A 23521-nucleotide genomic window follows, 5' to 3' on the forward strand; every position below is an offset into this window, starting at 1 on the left:
AACGCAACCCCAAGAGTACTTTATAACAGACGTCAAAGAAACAAGTCCAAACGTTGAATAAGGATCCTTACATACCTGATATTTGACAATGGCGTCACTGAAGCGTCTAGCCTCATAGTCTTCTGCATTGTAATACTTCACCTGCAACAAACCAAACCAGGGACTGGTCAGGATAGAAATGTTTTTACTCTAAGTCACCCAACTTTTATTATTCTAAATTAACTCTTGACACACAAAGATATATTAATTAAACCTGGAAGGTGGAAGGGGGGGTTGAGCCTTAGATCAAAGTGGAAATCTCTTCCTCTTCCTCCTCTAAGCAAAAATGTGAAACGGAAGCAATTTCAAACAAAAAAAAGGGGGGGGGGAGGCAGCCAGAATGCTTTGCTGCCGCTCCTTGCGCTTCCTATTCCCATCCACCAGCTATGGTAAGGTGAGGTCCTAAGTACCGTCTCAAAGTTGAGAAGTGAGTCAACGGCTCGAGATTTGGCATCATTGTCACGAAGATTCATGTCACGGCGGTACTTTGTTCGCCATTCAGTCAGTACTATAGTCAGTGCTACATGGAAAAAAAGAGGCCGACTATCACTATAGCAAATTCACACAGGCATCATCAGCAATAGGATTTGATTCTTTCCATTTCGGACCATAACCAAGACTATTCAAAAAAATGGCAAAAGAGAAAAGCATTTTTTTAAAATTGAAATTATTTCAGCATGTATCTATCCAGCAAATTATTCAGCAAATTATTTCGGTATGTATCTATATACATAAGGGACATGGCAGTTCAGTGGCTAAGACGCTGAGCTTGTCGATTAGAAAGGTTTGCAATTTAGTGGTTCGAATCCCTAGCGCTGCGTAATGGAATGAGCTCCCGTTACTTGTCCCAGCTTCTGCCCACCTAGCAGTTTGAAAACATGTAAAAATGCAAGTAGAAAAATAGGGAACCACTTTGGTGGGAAGCTAATACCATTCCGTGTGCTTTCGGCGTTTAGTCATGCCGGCTACATGACCATGGAGATGTCTTCGGAGAGCACTGGCTGTTTAGCTTTGAAACGGAGATGAGCACCGCCCCCTAGCATCAGGAACGACTAGCACATATGTGCAAGGGGAACCTTTACCTTTACCTATCTATATACACGCACACTATTTCTTTCACCCTAATACAGACAGCTGAACAACAGCTGACATCAGTGATAGCTCTGATGCAGGAATGTACAAATTATTCTGACCTTGAAATAGGCATCCCTTTGTCCCAAACTGTCTTGAATTCAAGAGAAAATGAGACATTTTGTTTCACTTTGTCTGAGTGTTCAAATATCCCACATTTTTTTAAAATAAAGAATATTCTATAACTAAGGAATTTTAGAATACATTAATTAATAAAACAGGAACGTTCCACTTCTGCAGTGAGTAGCATGAGATAGTGGCTGGAGAAGAAGGTGGGGTTGAGGACAAGTAAATAAGACAAGAAACAGGTTGCTTTTTTTCTAAAAAAAGATTTTAGACAAGAAAAAGATTGCTCCTTACTTGATACTAGGTTGATGGCTTATTTTTTTTAAATGTATTTGCTCCGGGAAAGTCAATGTTTCTGAATTCTAATATTGTCCCTGAATTATTTTTTCCCCTCCTTTGGGCAGATTTCCAAAAAATTATGTTATTTGCTTTGCAGATAGCCAAATGCAAGAGAATTCTGTGCATATGCAACAGACCTAAACTGCTAGCCAAAAGTCTGTTTTTGATGTTGTTCCACTTTAATGATCTATTCAGAAGCCAATGCATTGTAGCTACTGCTTGTTGCTGCACTCATGTTGTTTGTGAAGGCACACTAAGGATTCCATTGTGTGAAATGGGGATTTAATTTGAGCCAAGTTTTTTTTTTTTAGATTTGCTGGTATGAGGCAATGAATTACACTTGCACCTATTTTTGTAGCTGTCGGATGAAATACAGAAAGTCATGGGCATCTTTCACATTTCTCATTATTTCCTAAGTTTGCATAGCACAAGGTTTTTGACTTTTGTCCTATATGAAAACAATCCATTAAAACACTTTAAACAAGCATTCTGAACGGAATACTTTTATTTTAAGATTTTGTGCATTTTCCCCCCATTTTGTTTCCATTTCCCATTTAGGAATGAGTAGCTAAACAGGGCCTTCCACTCTGACGTGCAAAAGAGCATTTCCTGTAAACTTACCATTAAATATGCTTAATACATATAATTTGCAGAGATACAATTAAATTAAAGATTGGACCAAGATAAAATTTCTCAGGATTCTCAAAACAGGAGCTGACATTGTAACGACATGATGTGCGATCTTGGAGCTCCAAGATTGCAGTCGATACTTTTGCTGCTGGACGGTCTTTCTGGACCTAAACCATCCCGAAGAGATGGTGACAGGGAAGAGCATGTCTTGCTGATCTCAGGGACATAGCAAAGTCCCTGACCAAGAGAATCTCTTCTTGCCAGCAACAGAAGTGCAGCCAAAAGCTGCTGAAGTTGGGACAGCTCCGGAACGGGAGAAAAGCGTAAAGAGAAAGTGTGTCCATCTGGTGAGGAAATCTTATTGTTATAAAAGAGACTGCCCCTCCCCCAAAAAATTAAAGTTAAATTAAATTTGGAAACAGAAGAAAATAAGTGGCGAAAGTAAGCTACATTGGACAGTGTGTTATCCTTTTTTAATTTTCTTTTATGGATGGAATTTTTGCAAACATTTCCTATTTTTTAAAGTGAACAGATTAGTTTTTCTTCTACTACTTCTTTTTTTACTTATGGATTAAAATCTTTTTCTTTATTTTTACAATATTGGTTTGGATGAGGTTTTTTTCTATTTTGCTTCACTTAAGAATTTGTTTCTTTTAAGCCTGGAATATAAAGAAGATATAAAAGGAATACAAAGAGGGTTGTAATATCAGAGGGAAAGGAAGTAACACTGCCACTTGGAGGCTGGAGCTTGAGTCCTGGAAACATTGCCCTTTTTCCCCGCTTTGATCATTTTGATTTTGCACTTCAAGGTTTTTCAGTTTGTTTATAGAGAGTGAAAAAGAGAAGAGCATGGGTTGTTTATACAGGTGCACTTTGAGAGCTTCATTGGCAGCTGGAGAGAAGTGAAAACAAAGCCTTGTTTTGAAAGTTTATAAATGAACTTGCATCAAATCTAATAAAAAGTTTTGAAAGCTAGAGTTGCAGTGTTTACCAGTTGGAAGAATGGCACAACATCAAAAAGAAACCTTGACATTGCAAAAGATTATGTTTGAAATTCAAAAATTATTAGAAGTAACAGAGAAAATTGAGAAGAGATTGGAAAACATAGATTGTAAAACACTAAAGTTTGATGGAAAAATTGAAGATGTTCATCAAATGGAAAAAGTGGAGGCTAGAGTCCTAAAAATTGAAGGGAAAAATGAACAAAGAGACAATATAATTGTTGATACCAACAGTGAACTGACCGTGGTTGGAAATGGAAAGTGTAGAACATGGAAGGGGAGATAGATGGACAAGAGCTCTACCCCAGATTTCAAGGTATAGAAGAAGAAAAAAGAGAAGAATTGATGGATCTAAGGAAAGAAATTTTGTCAGAAGCACTATTGATAACAAAAGATAAGCTGATTAAAGAAGCAAATGGAGGGTTTCGAGATTATATAAGATATGCAACAAGCAACAAGTTGTGAAGAGAAGTCCATACGGAAACATCCAGAAGACTATTCCCATAAATGGCAAAAGACATAAGACTGCACTATTACTGGAAAGACACAGTTTGATATATGAAAGATAATAAAAAATTAGTCAAATTTAGTTAAATTTAGAGCATTAAAAGGAAATTGGATATAAATTTAAATAGTGATTAAGAAAGGAGGTCTAGAAACTTTGTTATTAAATATAATCAATTTTTTATTTAGAACATGTCATAAAGATGTAATGCTACCGGATGATAATGGAATGATCATGATATGTGGATGATATGTGGTTTTTCTTTAAATTTTGGAATATTTTATATAAAAGGATGTTAAAACAATTATAGTCAAATGAAGGTTGAGGTATGATGATAGTAATATATATATATATACACTTGATTTAAAATATATAATTTGATATGAATTATAGGTGATGACTGTGGAAGGGATGCATGAAAGTTTTTTGTAACCAATTGGTTTTGTGGTGTTTTTGTGTTTTGTTTATCTGTTTATTCAAAAATAAACAATTCTTATATATAAAAAAATTTCTCAGGATTCTCCCAAAAGAAAGCAATCTGTTGGTGGTTGAAGGACTAAATTTTGAAAATTCATTGGAGTTGGAAGAGAGAGATACTGAACTCCACAGTAGGCAGGAGAACAACATTATGACTTTACTTATTCAAGGATATTAGGGCATTTCATGGAGATTAGGTTTACTTGTGGCTTATATTTGCCATGGTGGCGCAATGCAGGCTACTTCAGCTGACTGCTAGCTGCAGTTTGGCAGTTCAAATCTCACCGGCTCAAGGTTGACTCAGCTTTCCATCCTTCCGAGGTGGGTAAAATGAGGACCCAGATTGATGGGGACAATATGCTGACTCTGTAAATTTCTTAGAGAAGGCTGTAAAAGCACTATGAAGTGGTATATAAGTCTAAGTGTTAAGTGCTATATTTCATTTGGTTTTCTACCAAAAATGACCAAAAAAAATATTTCCTCCATTTTTCAGCAGTTTTATTTGGTGACTTTTGTGGCTTTATGAACCTCATGCCAGTCACGGATTACCTACCCCTATTTTAATTGCACCAGAACCAACAAGACAAATTAACCGTGCCTAATTTAAGTCCTACTGTGTTAAATTAGTCTCCAATAGGCAAGAGTCTGAATCTATCTCAATGCAAAGTTAGCTTATTGTACTAGATTTGTGTAAGATACTTTATGTCAGATCACAACAGAAAACTATGTATGTCTGTCATACTCCTTGTATAGCTTTACTTCCTTTGCTTATGAGATCTGAGAGGAGTAGAAGAGATGCAGAATTCTTTCTCAGGGCAGCTGAAGGTCAAAGAACATCATCCTGGGTGTCATTTACCTTGCTAAAATGAGACCCTGCTTGTTCAGCAATGTAAAGCATATTCAGAGAACAATTTGGATTTTAATGTCGCAGCAGGAGCAAAGTGTTAAAATCCCTTTAATTATCTAGGTTGCGAACTGCATCAGAATTGAATCATCTGCTCTTTTTCTAAAACAGCCTCTCCTCCAAATATCTTGGCATTGTAACTCCAGAAGACCCGGCTATTCTGATCATTGGCCTTCAGGGCTGGAAATTCTGGGTTTTAATTTCATTAATGGGGGGGGGGGGAAGACTTTTATTGAATTATAATTCCTAATTCCATTAGGTCAGTACTATAGGCTTAATTCTGAAGACAATGGAAACCTTTCTCTGCTCCCACCCTTCCCGCGCGTGTGCGCGCACAAACACACACACATACACAAACACAGACTGTTGCCCCTGGCATCAAAACACTCACTGAGGTAAAGGCTCATACAGAGGAAGATGATGAGGCCGAACCAGCCGCTGAAGGTAATGGTGAAATACACAATAGCAATTATAATATCAGCCACCGTGGGTAGGATGCTGAATACGATGTAACTGTAGGATGAGAAGGTGGGAAACTAAGATCACACAGTGTACAAGGGGCCCCTTCCAAAACTCCTCCCCCCACCACAGGGTGAGAAGGAGAAGAGCTGACTGCAGGAATCCCCGCCAGCTGTTGAACACTGACGGATTTCCATCAATCAGACATACACTCATACCTTACCTGAGTAAGTTGTTGATGCTGCTAGTTCCTCGGTCAACACTGCGTAACACCTCGCCTGTCTTGCGCTCCAAGTGCCAGCGAAGGGACAGGTTATGGAGATGCCGGAGGAGCTCTACCTGGACTTCGCGGCTGGTGAACTGCTGCACGCGGATCCACAGAAAGTTGCGCATGTTGCTAATGAAGCCAGTTGTTCCTATAGCAAGCACATGTATTTTTTCTTTCAATGCATGCACTTTTGATTCAGCTGAAAACCTGATTGCACTCCCAATACTTTGAACAGGAAGAATTCTTCCCTAATCTGGGGCTGTCAGAAACACTAGATTTCAATTGCTCAGAATCCCCAACCCATTTGGCCAAGTCTTGCATCAGTCTTGTAATTCTCCAGCCATCGTGATCCATTTATATTTTCCCCACAAATTGTTTTAGCCACACAATGACAATAAAGGCTATACTACTGAGCGCGCAAGGGTTTAAAGCTTCCAAGCGTGCAGGTTTAAATAGGGTGGGGAGGCACACATCTCATGACCGCAATCTGTGATTATATTCCTATATTATATAGGAAAAGGAAGTAGAAGAAATGATTCTGTCCCAAAGCTGTTTGCCTCCACTTCAACAGCTTCCATTTCAAAAATTCAGTTATGCCGTAAAGCTGAGCTAGTACATTTCTTGAAGTGCACAAAGGTAATCAATGAAATGTCATACAGATGTTAAAGTGGAGGACAGGCATCCCATAGCAACTCAGCCAGTCACATGCAGCTTATAACTTTCACACAATAACTTACCTGCTCCTCCTCCCTGAAGGAACTTCAGGAATGCGTAGATGCAAATGGTCTGAAGCACTATGTGCCAAGTCTCTCTCTCTGTGAGGTCATCCACTAGAGGGTAGGAGGACAACAGTTAACCCCAAAGTCACAATCCTTTAACCTGACTTATTCGCCTGTCCTCTGCCAATCCCCTGCATATACCTTTTGGGCATTATTCATGGATCAATTGCTATGATTGCTCCTCATTGCTTTCTTTTGCATGCATAAAGTCACAGTTAGAAAAACTGCTTGGCAATGATGGGAGTAATAGTTCAACACATTTGTAGGGTGCCAGGTTGCTAGTAGTTTGTGACTCAGGATTTCTGCCCTGCATTCAGTATGAGGTTTCCCACCAACACTCCTTGGAATCCCCAACAATACCCTAGGAGGGAGGGGTGAGAGGTGGGGAAGCTGAGAACGGAGCAGAAAAAAGAAATTCCGTGTTACATACACAACTCATGCCAGCATATTTTGCTCCGCTCCTTCTATCCTATCCTCCAGCACGTTCTAATTTCAAACTAGGCAGAATCATAGTGGGGCCGGTCTTGGGCAATAAATCTCAAAACTGAGATGCTATGCCATCCAGCTCATGTCATAGCATGGCATCCTGGCCTGAGCAGTTCCAGAGTAGACTGGCCTTAACTAGATCAAGAGGAAGCAGGGTTAAAATCAGAACTACCCAGCAGTGCTCTACTAATGAATCTCTTCTGATAGGACAAATATCTCTTGCGGAAAGAAAGGGTAACTACAATCGGGGAAGCTTAGGAGGTGTTCTGTCAAGCTAGGATCTAAGAGAAGCCACCTAGATGAAGCTTGATGTGGGAAAGAGACATTCATCATCAGCAATGGATGGTTAATAGGCAGGAAACAGCTTGATGAGTATCAAGTGGCCTCCTACTGGGAGCTCTTCACCTTTATCCCAGCATCCTATCCCCAAATTGCTTTGAATTCAAAGCAGCCTATTTCCCCCCCCCCCCACTTCATCCTCTTACCCATGTGTAAAGATCTTCAAAGAGGCCTTTCTTCCAGTATTGGTATGGGAAATAAATATATTATGTTCTGACAAAAAGAAAACAGTGGGAGGGGCCTTCTCCGTGGTAGTGCCCAATTTTAAAGCTTTTCTTGAATGAAATATAGTCGGCAGCCTCCTCTTTTCTCTTTTGGCGCCCCTATCAAAACACTGCCTGTTTTAAACCTTTGAAGCTCCGTCTGACTGCTGAGGAACGTTGGAGTCATTTTAGGTACCGCTGCCTTGAGATCCACTGGGAGCAGGGAATGCTTTCCCCTCTTGGATTCATCTTCCACACCTGAACAGGCAGCCCAGAACTAAAGTGCCATTCTGGGTCAGATCCTGCTCTCCCCGTGTGGATTCTCCTTCGGCAGTCACGGGGAGAGGGGTTTTCTGAATGTCTCCTCAGGCTCGTCCAGCCAGAGAGCCTCCAGTGGAATCTCCTTGCTGCCTTTGTTCCCCCTTTCAAGGAACCGCACATCAACAAAGGTCCCACTCCCAACCCCCTGCTAGGCTGCTGGGAGACACAAAGGCCCCTTGTTTGTTTGCCGCCAGCGGCACTTTGCTGGGTAATCCTAACTGGCAGGGTGGGTGACCCCCATCTGGCAGTGCCCCTCTTTTGCCTTTCAATCCTTCCACATGGTGGGAAGAGGGGATCAGGAAGAGACTTCTCCTCCCACCCACCCACCCACCCACCCCCATTTCCATTTTATTTTATTCTGCACATGGTAGGTGATGCTAAAACCATCCAGTTCCCAAACAAAGGTACAAAGTATACTATTTTACATAGAGAAAATGGCAAACACTGGGAGGGATGGTGGGGGAGATGGCAGGCAAGTGACCTCGAAGGAATATGTGTCACCGATTTTTTTTAAAACTAAGAGGGTCGTTCCACTTTTTTTTTTTTTTTTTTAGCATGAAGAACCAAGGCTGGGTAACATTGAGTGTCCTAAAGCCATAAAGTGTGAAGCAACACAGTTCAGGCCAGATTTCCTTGGGTAAATTTCAGATTCACATTTCAACTCTCCGTGTCTCCCCAACTTCTGTCCACCTCATGATGTGGCACAAAAGTATGTGCCAAATTTGAACCTTAGAAATAAGAGACGTTCGATAGGGAAAAAGATTTGATAGACCCGTCATCCAGGCAGAGGGTTTAATTGTCCTGCACCACGTGTAACCCTCCTGTGTTTCTCCACCAAAATACTGAATGGGAAACTGGTGGTGCTCTAACTTCCACATGACAAGTGTCTCTCTCTCAACACATTTCAATCCAGGGACATAATGCACAACACATTACATTAAAAATAGTCATTAAATAACAAAGCAGAGAAAACAATTCAATGGAGGACTAACATATTTACAGGAGACCTACAAAGAAATAAAATTTAAATGTAGAATTAAGAATTTATAAGTACCCAGAATGTAATCAATGTACTAAATCTGATAACTCTAGGAAGAGCCTCACACCAGAAATTCAAAAGTTGATATCACTCCAGAGCTTTAGGTATACAATGGAGCAATTCGGAAAGATCATTAATTACCCGTATATACTCGAGTATAGGCCGACCCGAATATAAGCCGAGGCACCTAATTTTACCACAAAAAACTGGAAAAGTTATTGACTCGAGTATAAGCCTAGGGTGGGAAAGGCAGCAGCTACCGGTAAATTTCAAAAATAAAAATAGATACCAATAATGTTTTTCAAAGCCATTGTAAAAATTTGCTCTGGATAACAAATTATTATCACACAATACCGGTGTATTCAATTAAATACTTCACTCACCTCATGATGCTGATGTCCCGCTGTGATGATGATGTCCCGTGCAGCCGCGGGAGCGATGTCCCGCCTCCTATGACACACGGCACAGTGATTCCTATCATTGGATCACTGTACCAGAGGAGGTGGGACATCGCTATGTGGCTGCTTGCCATAACAAGGAGGAGGTGGGACATGGTTGCAGAGCGGCAGGAGTGGGAGGAAGGGGAATCGTAAGACAGCCCTGCATTACATTAGAACGTGAGGAGGGGGGATGGTGCGGTGCGCGCTGCGCGGCAAACTGACACAGAGGGAGGGGAAACTCACAGGGGCGCCGGGCCATTCACGGAATGGCCCTGCCCCTTTTTCTCCTCCATTTCGGGCAAATTTTTCACTGACTCGAGTATAAGCCGAGGCGGCTTTTTTCAGCCCAAAAAGTGGGCTGAAAAACTCGGCTTATACTTGAGTATATACGGTAAGTCCATCATTGGTACATAATTTTGAGTCATTGAGTCATGATTTAAATGTATTACAAATATATTTGTATTATTGGGATTACTATTTCTTTGAGGGATTTTGTATTATACACCACCATATGGTATATGTTGAATCTAGTGGTATAAAACTGAAGAAATGAAATAATAATACTATGCATGTCACTGTAATCCCACCTAAATTATAGATTACAGAATTATAGATTACTAATAGTTTACTAATCATAGACTGATATAGAATTAATCTACAAACAAAGCATTTACCAAACTCATTCCCCTGATTTGTAAATGTTTAAGAACCAAGATCCTTAATTCTATTCCTGAAAACTGATAGGCAGCTGAATTCCCTCCCCTCCTCCCACCTATCCATAATAGTAGTACAAGTGAGTCAAAAGAAACAGATAACTACATGGGAATTAGGTGTATACGTGGAGGGTGCTGGTGGCTGCTAGCCTCGTGAGTTGAAAGCACAAAAGTTTCTACAAGAAACTGTGGATCAACACACACACACGGGCTACCCATAGTCCTTGGTCACTCTATGTATAGTCCATAATTATCCAGCTCATCTTCACCTCCCAGCTGAATAGGCTGCTCTTTTGCTTCAGTATAGATTTGGGAGTCACATCCCACCTACTTGGATGGAAAGGTCTTCAGGGAACTTTGAGAAGCACTGTTAATTCCCAACACCCTGCTAATGGATACCGATGTGGTGTGCATCGCATCAGAATTGTGACATTCATTATGGATAAACACTGTCACTGGCAGTGTATTTTATGAAATATTGCTCTCCCCCCCCCACCCACTTTACTACAGCTTCAAGTAGAACACCGTAAGCAACAGCAAGACTGTTAAGAAAATGGGACGAGGCTGAAGTGACCTGCTCAAGAGCACCATTCCCTTTTCCACCCTTCCTATTTGCACATGTGTGTGAGCAATTAAACAAGTATACTGGCCATGGACAGTCTAATAGTTTTATCACTAAAGCATGCCCATCATTTCCTGTTGGCAAAGGTAAATTGTTGGCTTGACTCAGCAGGGATAATAACCATATTCGTAAGCCCATTGCTGGAGCTTTAGAATACAGGTCGTCCTCGATTTACAACATTTAGTGACATTCGAAGCTACAGTAGCATTGGAAAAAGTGGGTTTAATTGGTTTTCACACTTACAACCGTTGCATCATCCCCATGGCCCACGTGATAAAAGTTCAGATTCTGCGCAACTGGCTTATATTGATGATGATTGCAGTGCTCTTAAGTCATGTGATCACTTTTTGCGACCTCTGACAAGCAAAGTCAAAGGGGAAGCCAGATTCACATAACAACTGTGTTACTAACTTAACAGCTGCAATGATTCACTTAACTACTGTTGTAAAAATGGGGCAAAATTCACCTAACAACTGTCTTGCGTAGCAACAGTTAGGCTCAACTGAGGTCATATGTCGAGGACTCCCTGTACCAGACTGCTGCATTCAGACGAAGCATGGGCACAGGATCTGGTTAAAATCTGCAGAGCAGAGCCTCTTGCAGGTGGGCCTGAGGAAGACAGTGTCCCTGCCTTGAAGCTACTTAGCATGTAGGACAGAGCTGCTCTGCTCCCAGATGCCTTCTCATCCAGCCATTTTGTATGCCGTTTACAGTTCCATGCCTCCCGCCTACAGGGATTCTTTTGTAAAGTCTAAAAGTCAGGGCTGAAAGGCAGGTCTAGAGTCCATCCCCTCTATTCAAATACCTCTCAATAGCTGCCCTGAATTGGCACTCACAGTGCCCACCAGGGCATGGGAACCTGGCAAACACCAACAGTTTCTACTAACAAAGAGCTAGCATTCCTCTCAGAAATTCAACAGAGAGTTAGTCTAGAAGCATGCAGGATGGGAGGTTATAGTGGGGGCTCAGGATTCAAGATCTGGTGAGAGAATAGGGAGAGGTGTTCGGGAGAATTTAAAAAGCTACTGAATTCACATCTTCCCAGTCAAAAACACTAGCTTGATCTCCCGTCCTATAAAATCTATTTCCTGTCATGACCCAAGTTATCTGCTGTAATTTTGCAGGTCAAGATGCAATTTTCCACCTAGAGTCCAAAAAGTACACAAGATGGAGATGTTGGAGATGGAAGAAGGGCAGGGAGGTGGGCAGAGAAAGTGGGAATAAGACAAGAGGAGTTGGAGAAGTGCAAGATGAAGCCACAGTTTTTACCAAGAAAGGACTTCCCTGAAGGGATGAGTCTTGATGAAGAACACAGAAGAGATGGATGACAATTTTTTAGGTGTTTTCTGGATGACATGAAAATGAAGTGGCAGAAATATCAAGAATACATTTGCTGATAGGAGTGCATTCACTGTATAATACCGTGTTTCCCCGAAAATAAGGCAGGGTCTTATTTTGTTTTGACCCCCTGAATAAACGCTTGGCCTTATTTCCGGGAAGGTCATTATTTTTGAGGTGCAGGAGGTGGCCAGTGTGGTCATCTCATGGCTGCTGCTGTGTTGCAATTCTTTTGGGGGAGGGATTATTTTAGCGCATGCGCTCAAAAGCCCGATTGGGCTTATTATCTGGGGAGGGCTTATTTTTTGGGAAACAGGGTAGGTGTGGTATTAAATTGTCTCTCTCATCTGCTATTTTTCAACACGAAGAGTACTTTTGATCATATAAAGGAGCCCTCGGATCTGATTTTCCCCTCTCAAATCTGCAATGCCAAGTAGTACAGCTCAGCGCTTTGCTATCCCAATCCATTGCATCACTTTTTGCAGATGTATGGAGGTGCCTCTAAAGGACAAGAGGAATATGTCCTGACGCATGTAAAGCTCTTTCTCACCACCTATATGTGTCAAGCATTTTGCTGGCAGTCACTCGGGAGAGTGAAGTTGGTTAAGAGCCTCGTCAAACATTGCTTTGCAATCCGTGCTTAAAACAAGTGCTTGTTAAGGGTTCACAACCTGAAGAGCTTCCAGGTGGCTAGGACTCACTGAAACAAATATTTGTAATTATCAGAAATTTAACAGCTAATACCAAGTAACTTAGCTGGGTCCGTTGTGCTTGACCCTTTCTATGAAAATATTCTGCATTCTGTAAGCAGTTGCTTAAGGGCACCCTCTGCTGGCTAATTTGGAGCACTAAGTAAAATAGAGGGCATTTCATACCACTGTCATTCTCCCTGAGAGTATTTGCAAAACTCTCCCAGACACAGAAAAAACAACCCACAAGTTTGGAGAACACACCTTCATTCCCTATGGCATAATGCAGGGGTGAGCAACCTGAAACCTGTTCCTCTTTGATCCTTTCCTGATTATATCACTGAGTTTGAGTTTCTTATTATTTTGGGTGGGAATCAATTTTTTTTACTACCGGTTCTGTGGGTGTGGCTTGGTGGGTATGGCTTGGTGGGCGTGGCTTGGTGGGCGTGGCAGGGGAAGGATATTGTAAAATATCCATTTCCTCCCCACTCCAGGGGAAGATTATTGCAAAATCCCAATTTCTTCCCGATCAGATGGGACTTGGGAGGCAGAGAATAGATGGGGGGGGGGGGGGGGCAATCAGAGGTGGTATTACCGGTTCTCAAAATTTCTGCTACTGGTTCCTCAGAACTGGTCAGAACCTGCTGAAAACCACCTCTGACTATGACATGGGAACAGACCAGACCAGAAGGGTAAATTGAAAATAGGCTTAGCATCATTATAAAACACAATGAAGAAAACTCTATGTACCCCCTCTAGAAAATAATAATCCCAATTTGCCAATGTGGGTCACACAGCTCCTCTCGTTTTGTACCACTAACCCACTCACTATATCTCTTAAATCAGGGTTTTTTCAATCTCAGCAAATTTAAGATGTGTGGATGTCAGCTCCCAGAATTCCCTAGTCAATGCTTAAAGTTGCTAAGATTGAGAAACACTGCATTAAACCTTTCCATACATCATTGTGCAATTCCTGCTTTACCAAAAGTTTGATCATCCCTGCTCTAGGAAGCAGCACTATGCCTGCCTGCAAGTCTCCCATTCTTCTTACCGATATGCTTGTAGTAGATGGGCACAAAGACATTGATGGCACGCTCCATTCCCATAAGCATCAGGCAGAATATCACCATGCCCTGAAGTGCGTAGTTCTTCTTTGGCCACATGTATTGTATAAGGAGGAGTATTTTCTTGCCCATATCCTTCCATGTAGAGGTGTTCTGCCTGGCATCTGGAAGCAGGGGCTAAAATAAGGAAGAGAAAAGAAGTAAATGGGAAGGGAGGAGATTTGGGGCAGGTTTGCTGGAAATATTTTAGAAGGTTGGCCCTTTTTCAGTAAGGCAGAAACAAGAATTGACAGGTAACAAAAGAAAAGGACTTGAAAGGATAACCATCCCAGGCTCTCTTTAGATAGTAAGATAGGCAGTATATAAATATAAATAAATAAGGAAAACATAGACTTTTCTCATTAAAAGGCATAGAAAATAGCCTTTCCCATCCTGGTACACTCTTCAGAATGCCAAAGCTGCACTCTCAAAATCCTAGGCCACAATCTTGGTCATTTGGAACAGAATTCTGGGAAAGATGTCCTCAACTTACGTAATACTAGGGAAAGAAGAAATTAGGAATCAAACAATCCAATGACTTTTCAGGTATCTCATTTCAGGGGAAGAAAACAACCTAGGAAAATATAATTAGAAAGAATCGAGAGGGCAAAGCTTTTATCCAGAGTCATGTTCATGAACACTGCTAACTAATAAATTAACATACCGGTACATATAAGCAGGAAATGAGTTACAATAAGCCATGGGTTCAGAGGCTCCTCTTTTTGTTCCTTCTTCCTAGGCAGCCAAGGAGACCACCAGCCCCAATTCATTGTCTGGCCTAGAATTGTGGTTGCAATAAGCCCTACTTGGTTTGAATAGTTCAACTTTAAAATAAAGTAAGTTATTTGACACTAATCTTAGCTTAATCTTTAATAATTTGCTACTGCGAAAGACACAACAATCCATGAGTGTCTAAAAGCAGAGGCTTCTAAACATCTATTTCCAGTTGGGGGGAGTTGGCATGTGAGCTTAAAGTTAATGAAATTTTCTTCCCTGTCTGTATCATAGTGTAGTGGAAAAGTAGATAACGGTTTGTAGGTCAGGAGATGCAACACAGCTTTTATGAGTCCAAGGGCTGCAGTGGGGAGGTATATAATGCAAATAAGCAGGATTAGCTTTTTCCTTGTTTCTGGAGACAATTTTTCTTGTAATTGGGTTATTTTAAAACTACCTTAACACCTATTATTACAGGGCTTACACTACAGCTTTTCCACATGCTTCCCTTTGGCCACAGACTGACTGTTCCTCCTTTGATGTCATAGCCAAACATAGCTTTTGACTATAGTTATTTCCAGATCTGACGGTATGAGGTGGAATCCTTCCTAATCCTGGGAAAGGTTGTAGCCCAGTGGAAATTGTCACTTTATGCAGAAGGTCCCAAGCTAAATATAATATCTCCAGATAGTTAGAACAGACTCTGACCTGAAATCCTGGTGAATTGTTGCCAGTTAGTCTACAGTATGTGAACTAGATTGACCAATGGTTTACTTTGGTATAGTAGCTTTCTGTGTTTCCATTGTACTTGGACTCTAATCATTTATCTTTCTCAAGTCATTCTTCAAATGAAACATGGGAATATCTGATCCCTAGTATACCAGCTGTACTTTCACATGTACACATATCAACATATTTGATAGTAAACACCCACACTTCATCTGCTTTATTTCTAAATATATAAACATTTAAAGATTAGTTATGAGTAATAGATTTATTATGCCATTAAAGCCTCAAAGTATTTCAAAACTTGCTATATTCATGATGATATACCACATTTATTTTCAATGTTTTGTTGCAACAAATACGGTACATCTATCCCACTGAGGTTTTAAAAGTGCACTTTTATACATTAGGAATCATAGAATCATAGAGCTGAAAGTGGCCTTGGAGGTCTTCCAGTCCACTGCCCAAGGCAGGAGACCTTATACCATACTAGGCAAATGGTTGTCCAATCTTTTCTTGAAAACCTCAAGCGAATATAGCAGCACAACTCTGGAGGCAAGCTGTTCCACTGATTAGTCATTTTCACCGTTAGGGAATTCCTCCTTATATCCATATTGGATCTCCCTTTGATGAGCTTCTATCCATTGCTTCTTGTCCTGTCTTCAGGGCCTACAGAGAATAAATTAACCCCCTCTTCCCTGTGACACCTCTTCAAGTATTGGAAGACAATTGTTAAGTTTCCTCCCAAGCCTTTTCTTCATTAGGTTACACATACCTAGTTCCCTTAGCCATTCATCATGCAATTTAGCTTCCAGAACAGAGGTGGGTTGCTATTGGTTTGCACTGGTTCAGGCAAACTGGTAGTGTTATTTCGGCCTTGGTCACAGAACCAGCAGCAACCCAGTCTGGCCATGCCCCCGAACCGGTTCCCTGGTTGCTGCTGCCGGCATGTTTTTTAGTAATTTTTTCATGTTCTGTGCATGAGCAGAACAATTTACAGTCAACTGTGCATGCACGTGCAGAGAACTGGCAGCAACCCACCCCTGTTCCAGACCCCTTATCATCTTTGTTGTCTTCTCTGCATTCTTTCTAGGGCCTCAGCATCTTTTTTGCATCATGGTGACCAGAACTGGATGCAGTATTCCAAGGGTGGCCTCACTAGTGCAGTACTATCACTTCCTGTGACCTTGATGCTATCCCTCTGCTGATGTAGCTTAGGACTGGATTGGCTTTTCTGGCAGCTACAGCACACTGTTGTTTCATACTTAAGTGATAGTCCATCAGGACTAATTAGGATATTTTATATAAAACTATATAAATATTTGACCTATGATCAGTTAGATGCTCTGGAAAGGTAAAACAGGACATAATAATTACTTGCTCTAGATAACTATGAAGCAGCAATATTGAAATACTACTACTTATATTTCATAGAAACAATAACAGGGAACAGCAGTTGGTGGTTGAGCTGCTGCTGGATTTCAAGTCTCACAATCTTTAAGCACTCACTGGTCTATACTATAATAAAGTCTATAGGTCTAAAATTCCTTATCCAATAATAACAACAACAACTAACAGCATTATATAGACTCTTCTTTTCAGAGAGTCTTATCATACCTTTCAATTTCTACAAATATTATGACAAGATGAAACTAGACATGTATCTATTTTTAAAGCATGTTTTATCATGTTAATATCATGCTATCATATTAAAATGTGCTTACTAACACTTGTTAATCTGCAAACAATAGAGGGACCTTACTTTTAAAATAGTGTACAAATGTGGAAGAGAGGAATGATCCATCTCCTTCCCAACCATAACTTAGCACCTTTAAACCATTTTTCCTAGTCTAGCACACATGACTAGAAAGTGAACTGAGTGGGAGTAAATAGTTTCAAAATATCTGATCACGTCAAGGGCTAGAGACCAAACCCTTATCTGGCTTCTTTTCAGAGGGCATTTCTTGAGATGAAACTTAGATATCATACTACATCAAAATCTGTAGAAAAATAGCCATTTATTGGATAGAGATATGTATTACAAACTTAGCACTCATATTTCCTGTGAAGAGTCTTGAGCATCTGCAAACATTATTCTCAGCCGTTTCTCATTAAGTCTGGTTAGTTTCTGAATAGCATGTACAAAGAGCTGCTGGTAGATCAACTATCAGTCTGACTCAAAGCCACTGGATTAGCCTTATAGTATGTTCATGTCCTAACAACTTTACACTTTTTCTTTATTTTTCTTTCTCTGATACAGTACAGTAGAGGCTGTAGAGCTGAATGATTCTGAGAAATTCAGCAGGAGCTGCTCCATTACTGAGTATCTGGTTTGGTATGCTTGCAGTAAGGGATGAACTGATTTTTATTGTAACAAAACCTGATTTAAAGTCTCTGAGCTTTCTACATTGGTATAAGGCTAAAGAATCCACCCCTTTTCATCAAGATTTCTTTTGCTTTTCAGTGTTTCAGTCAGAAGTCCTCATTGCTTGAGTCAGTTTTAGTTGAAGGGGCCAGGGACTGAATTTGGGATCTTTGGCATATCAAGCAGCTGCTTCGTTACTAGGCTGTCAGCATTTGGGTTCAAGTAAAAGTTGTTACTCTATAACATAATGATGTTTCTAATCCCAATCCTATCTCCAATCGAGATCAGCAACCTGGCAACCAGGAATAGAAATCCTCCAGATGCATTGAACTAAACTCCCATAAAATCCATCAAAGTAGTAAAAAGAATGATAGGAACTGGCAAGATTTTCTATGACAAATTCATTGCCATCTTTGGAATGGTACCTCCCTCTCACAACCTATTGCTGACAGATGGCTGGTGGGATGGGGGGATAAAAGAGGAATATTAACAGTAAAAGTGTTTAGCACATTTAGCACAGCTAGTTTAAGGAGTTGCTGAAAGAAGCTACATTTGGGGCCCACGAGCTCTGAAGCGCTGCTATTAAAAAAACAACAACACAGCAAGTTTTATCTTGGATAGAGGAAAAGAAACTCACCTCGCTGATTTCCACATCACGCTCATCTTCATTGATTAAAAGCATGTAGGGTTTTCGGGGCAGCCCTGGGGCCTTGATCCCCAAAATGAAGAGGGTGAAGGTGCTGATGTAGCGCAGGAACCACAGGCTGAATTGGACCTGGGAGGAGTGGATTCAGGTCAGTGGCACACTTCAGCAAGAGATCCCCTTCTTCCTGCCCCACCCCTCCAATGGCTACAAACCAGCAGGCAGTGAGCGCTTCTTCTTCTCCAACACCCAATTCCACAGTCAAACGGAGGAGAAGTTGGCATTTCACTGGCCAAACATAAAACTCTAAAGCGCTCCACCAAAGATTGGTCCACCAAAATGATGGTCAAAGCACTGAAAACACTAGTTTGTGAATATTGTAGCCAAGAACAGAGAGAACTGCATCAATTACAAAAAGGCCCCACATTTTTTTTTTTTTTTTGGTAGTAAATCCCAGAGACAGTCCCTCCCAGTAGCTTTAGGGAGCGTTTAGTGGTAATTCTGACACACACAACACCCCAAAGGCACTCAATTCCACTACCTGGGGGAATGTACTTCCTGTTGCTCCTTCACGCCTCTTCCTGTCCCATGAGGCCTGCAAGTGCAGCACAGAAGCCCTAGGAAAGCTCAGTCACATGACTCAGCTGGCAGGGCAAGAGAAGGGATCAGGCACAGGAGAGGCTAGCATTTAAATGTGGGCTATCAAATGGATGGGCGATGAGACTTTGGGGACCATCTCACTGGCAGTTTGCTCTCCAGGGACAATCTGTGCAAGCCAAACATTGCTACTGCTATGGATGTCCCTTGTGCTAGGCTAGGGCATTCTTAACCTACAGTGACCACACATCCTTTGTTTCAGAAAGTTGTCCTTTAGAGAATAGAATAGAATATAGAATAGAATAGAATAGAATAGAATAGAATATAGAACATAATAGAATGAGCTGGAGAGAATCTTGGAAGTCTTCTAGTCCAGCCCCCTACACATTTAATTATATATTACCTTGGTGTCGCCCTTGAATTTTCCTTTGGAAAGCAAAGCTATAAATGTAAATAATTGTTTTTGTCCTTATGAATCTCTTTCGGGTTTGCTCCCCTCCCTGCCCTTTTAGGTTTGTTTCCTATTTTTTCCAAGAAAATTATGGTCACTGTACTTTAACCTCAAACAATATGCAACGGGATAAGAAACCAACACCTTCTCCTGCTCTTGTCATACCTTCCACAGGTGGCCATCGGCTTATGACCGCAATTTATGTCGCTACGTAATTTATGTTGCTAAGTAAGAATTTTGTTGAGTCCCCCCCCCCATTTTAGGACTTTTCTTGCCACATTTGTTAAGCGAATCACTGCAATTGTTACTTTAGTAACAGGGCTGTTTAGTGAATCTGGCTTCCCCATTGACTTTGCTTGTTGGAAGATGGCAAATATGACGCCAGGACACTGCATCCGTCATATATATGAACCAGTTTTCAAGCATCCGAATTTAAAGCGCATGACCATGGGATCCTGCAACACTGCAACAGCCATAAGTGTGAAAAAGGGTCATAAGTCATTTTTTTCAGTGCTGTTGTAACTTCAAATGGTCACTAAACAAACTGTTGGAAGTCGAGGGCTACCTGTAAATTTATGTGAAGACTCATCAGTTCCGAATTTTAAGGTGATTACATAAACTGGTAGTGTGGAGTGGCATAGCTATCTACTCAGAGAAACAAACCTGAGGTTGGTCTGTAGTAGTATTGTAATTCAGATAGGTAGCTTAGTAACAAATGCAAATTAGAAGACCTTGTGATCTTCGACATTTTTGAATTCCAACTCCCGATTATCTATGATAATGGAAAGGCTATAAAGGAAGCGATGGGCAACTCATTAATAAACCAATAAACTATCTGCACGATAGATGGAATTACATTCTGTCTTGTTTTTCAAGTTTTAGAGCCAGGAAACTGATCTTCAGAGAGATGCCCTTTTGTCTCATGGTATTCCTAGGGAGGAGGAGAAAAGGAAGCAAGCCTTCCTCTCTTGTACATTCTTGCCAGAACAAAGAAATGAGAATTCAGTTTGTGGTTAGACTTGCTTGGTAAGGGAATATGCATAAAGTCTCTTCCCCTATAATCAACATTTAAAAAGAAAGTGATTTGCCCTACTTGCTCTCATGTGAAACTGTTAAGCAATGATGATTAAGCAACAATGATTCAGCAAAAACATGCTGCCACGAGGAAAATGAGAGGAAAAAAGAAATAAGCAATAGCTTGCACCAAGGGCACGTTCTGACAGATTCAATGCTAGTCCAGTTCGTTCAATGCTAGCTCATCTCCTTCTTTATTTTCTATAAAATATCAGCCTATAAATAATCTCTTATTAAATCTCAAACCTAAAAAAGGAGAAGTCTGTCTCTGATATAGGAGGTCTTCAATTGCCTGTCAAGTCAAATGTGTCCATTAGGTGAAAAAAAAACCACCTTATTTCCCTAATTTCCATTAGGTAAAAAAAACCCACCTTGTTTCCCTCCCATACTAAATGTAATACAATTAAAATGCACACCAAAGTTTGTATTACTGACAATAGCTCCATATATATAAGGCAGCCTAAGGGACATAGTACGACTATGTCTCAATCAACGTGTTTCTGTAACAAATCATTTCTAATTTGTCTGTCTTCATTTGAACTTCAAAGTTACAAAGCCTTGTCTATTACAAATATGGCACGATCATGGATCAAAGGAGGCTCAAGTAAGCAACACATTATTGACCAAAAACTCCTCTATTCTACTTTCAAAATATATTACTGTTATTTATTCAATATAATTGATTTTCATAACTTAGTGCTGTACATGGAAAAAAAATTCTGCTTACTAATATGAACTGTGATTCAGATGGGCTGTTTCATACTCAGTCACAACTTGACTGAGATAGATAAGGCTGAGTTATAATAGTAGAAAACAAGTTTTCCGAGATGAAGTGCCCAACAACACTCTTTGGCCCTAGGCCCTGCTATAAATCATGCTATACAATATACAGTAATTAGCTTTACTTATTGCCAGAGAAACTGTATCATCTTCCTATACCATATCATCCCCATGACCTTATCACTGACCCATCCTACCTTTTGGTTAGTGTCTTTTAATTCCCACCACCAAAGTGGGCTGTTCCATGAGATGAAGGCCAAATTCTCAGAAGAAAAAGCTAGAGCCCAGTAGAGGAGAAGGATTGCTCCATGGCCTCTAATCCGATCTTGCACCATCACCCTGGTGCGTTCCAGGTGCAGCAGCCCAATCGAGATGGCCCAGCTAATGGCTGACAAGCAAACATTCAGCACCATATATCCATAAAGTTCTTGGGTGCCCACCACTTGCCAAAGGAAAGTGCAGAAGGGCATCAGGGTGAGGAGTAGAGAGACCTGGATTTGGGTATAGTACAGGCGGGAGCGAGGGATATACTTTGGTTCCATAGTGCGGCTGAACTGAGCATAACAGGTATACTGCAGAGCACCCAATAGGAGACAGACACTGAGTAGCACTGCAGGGACCAGTGTGAAGTAGAAGCAGAGGGACAATCCATCTTGAGTCCACGCTTGTGCCAGGGACTCATTTCCCTCACAATAGCTGTGTAACACCACCATCATGCTGGTTGAAAAACTGTGGAGACAACAATAAAATAAACAGAGGAAGAAATTAGGAAACAAATTTGGACACATTATATAGAACTTCAACCCTGTTGACATGACAAGTTCTCTTCAACTCATAACAGCATTGTAGATGTGAATATTTATTTCATTTATTCATTATACATAGTTTATATACAACCCACTTCCCAAGAGTCCAGGTAGTTTACAATTATAGAACTAAAAACATAATAAAGCTATAATTAAAAAAAAATCCCTGAAGAACTGCCAACAACAACAACAAAAAAAGCAGTGGATCAGTCACTCCAAAATCACATCTTGGGCATAGCAATAGTTTCAACTCTGTGTTATATTTGTTTTATATTTTTAATATCATCATCAAATTTAGGTATTCTGTATTGACCATGCTCAAATTATCCTACTTCACACACTTTATGAGAAATCCTAGTTCTTTAGAAAAGGCTCTAATGCTTGAAAGGTGAAAAGGAAAGAAAAAGGGGATGACCAGCAGCAAAGTAGATGGATTCAGTTCCAACAGCGATGAGTCAGTGCCTGTTGAAAGACCTGAAGGGCCCAGTTAGAGACAAATAATTGTCCATGCTGTTGCTAAGAGTTGACAGACTTGATCACATATATTGTGTGTAGGATCCCCAACCTGGAATAGAGACCAAACTACTATGATTACTCCTATTTTTGAGAGATGTAGTAGTCTCAAGGCATTTGGTGAGCACCTAGTGGACAGAACGTCTGGGAACTGTAGAAAGTGCTTCTGTCATTGAAGAGGAAAGGAATAGCCTTAATAAACCTATCTGGGTGTTGCTTTATATATTGAACTATATTATGCTATCCAAGCTGAGGAACCTTGTCCCAGAATCTTTTGCATCTCTTTTGACTTTTCTCTGATTTCATGAGGCTAGATTTCCCATTGCCTGAATTTCCTGCCTCCTGCTTCCCCTGAATATCCTCTTTTAAAGAGTCAGAAAGAGATCTCTGCTTCTGCTCACAAGTCTGACATTTGCATGCCTACCTATCTTGCTCCTCCTCCTTTATTTCACTCTGTCTTTTCAGAGGACATTTAAATGGTACTTCAATGTTGTTATGACTACATTTTGCATGGGAGTTTATAGGCAGGGGCACAGACCAGTGCTTTGCAATTGTCTTCAAGGCCATTCCCACAATAAGTATCAGCTGTTTCTCCGCCTGTGAACTTTCACAGACAAAATCGTGAATCCAACGGGAGTCCAAGGCTAACAGCGGGAGCTCCAATCCAGGCCACGTGGGTTATGGTGACAGACCCACAACGTCAAAACATGCCTGATCCCCTGCACGCAGCTGAATTCCAGTAGTGCTGCAAATAGCCCTTTGCCCATTGTTTTCAATCCACTCCGATGCTCTTCCACTGGATTAAGGGAAAAACAATAAAACCGGGGTACTAGGTGGGAGCAAAGGAAAACGGCACGAGGCTCTGCATCCTTAGGGCAGCGATGCTTTGCTAGGCTCGAGATCTCCCATCGTCCGCAGCCATCACGACCAATTGCACTCCGACGTGTCTGAAAGTAACGCT

General features: G+C 40.9%; 1 protein-coding gene across 3 annotated transcripts in view; it reads right to left on the reverse strand.

Annotated features, from left to right (window-relative positions):
* The window catches only part of ABCB6 (ATP binding cassette subfamily B member 6 (LAN blood group)), a 46830-nt gene that overhangs the window by 22828 nt on the left and 481 nt on the right, over positions 1-23521 (reverse strand). For 2 of the 3 annotated variants that reach the window (XM_087713206.1, XM_087713215.1), the window contains exons 2-9: positions 21439-21970; positions 18334-18471; positions 13840-14029; positions 6557-6649; positions 5775-5967; positions 5484-5605; positions 450-559; positions 76-141 (exon numbers count right to left, since the gene is read on the reverse strand). In XM_087713206.1, coding sequence (XP_087569332.1) covers positions 76-141; positions 450-559; positions 5484-5605; positions 5775-5967; positions 6557-6649; positions 13840-14029; positions 18334-18471; positions 21439-21957 — 1431 coding nt within the window. In that variant the 5' untranslated portion in view covers positions 21958-21970. Of the gene's footprint in view, positions 1-75; positions 142-449; positions 560-5483; positions 5606-5774; positions 5968-6556; positions 6650-13839; positions 14030-18333; positions 18472-21438; positions 21971-22984; positions 23487-23521 lie in introns of those variants that run through there. The other variant, XM_087713201.1, reaches the window with a different exon arrangement.

This window comes from Thamnophis sirtalis, unplaced genomic scaffold (genome assembly GCF_051295495.1).
Source record: "Thamnophis sirtalis isolate CommonGarterSnake01/CBP01778 unplaced genomic scaffold, rThaSir2_p1.2 scaffold_1, whole genome shotgun sequence".
In the NCBI taxonomy this organism is placed as follows: domain Eukaryota; kingdom Metazoa; phylum Chordata; class Lepidosauria; order Squamata; family Natricidae; genus Thamnophis; species Thamnophis sirtalis.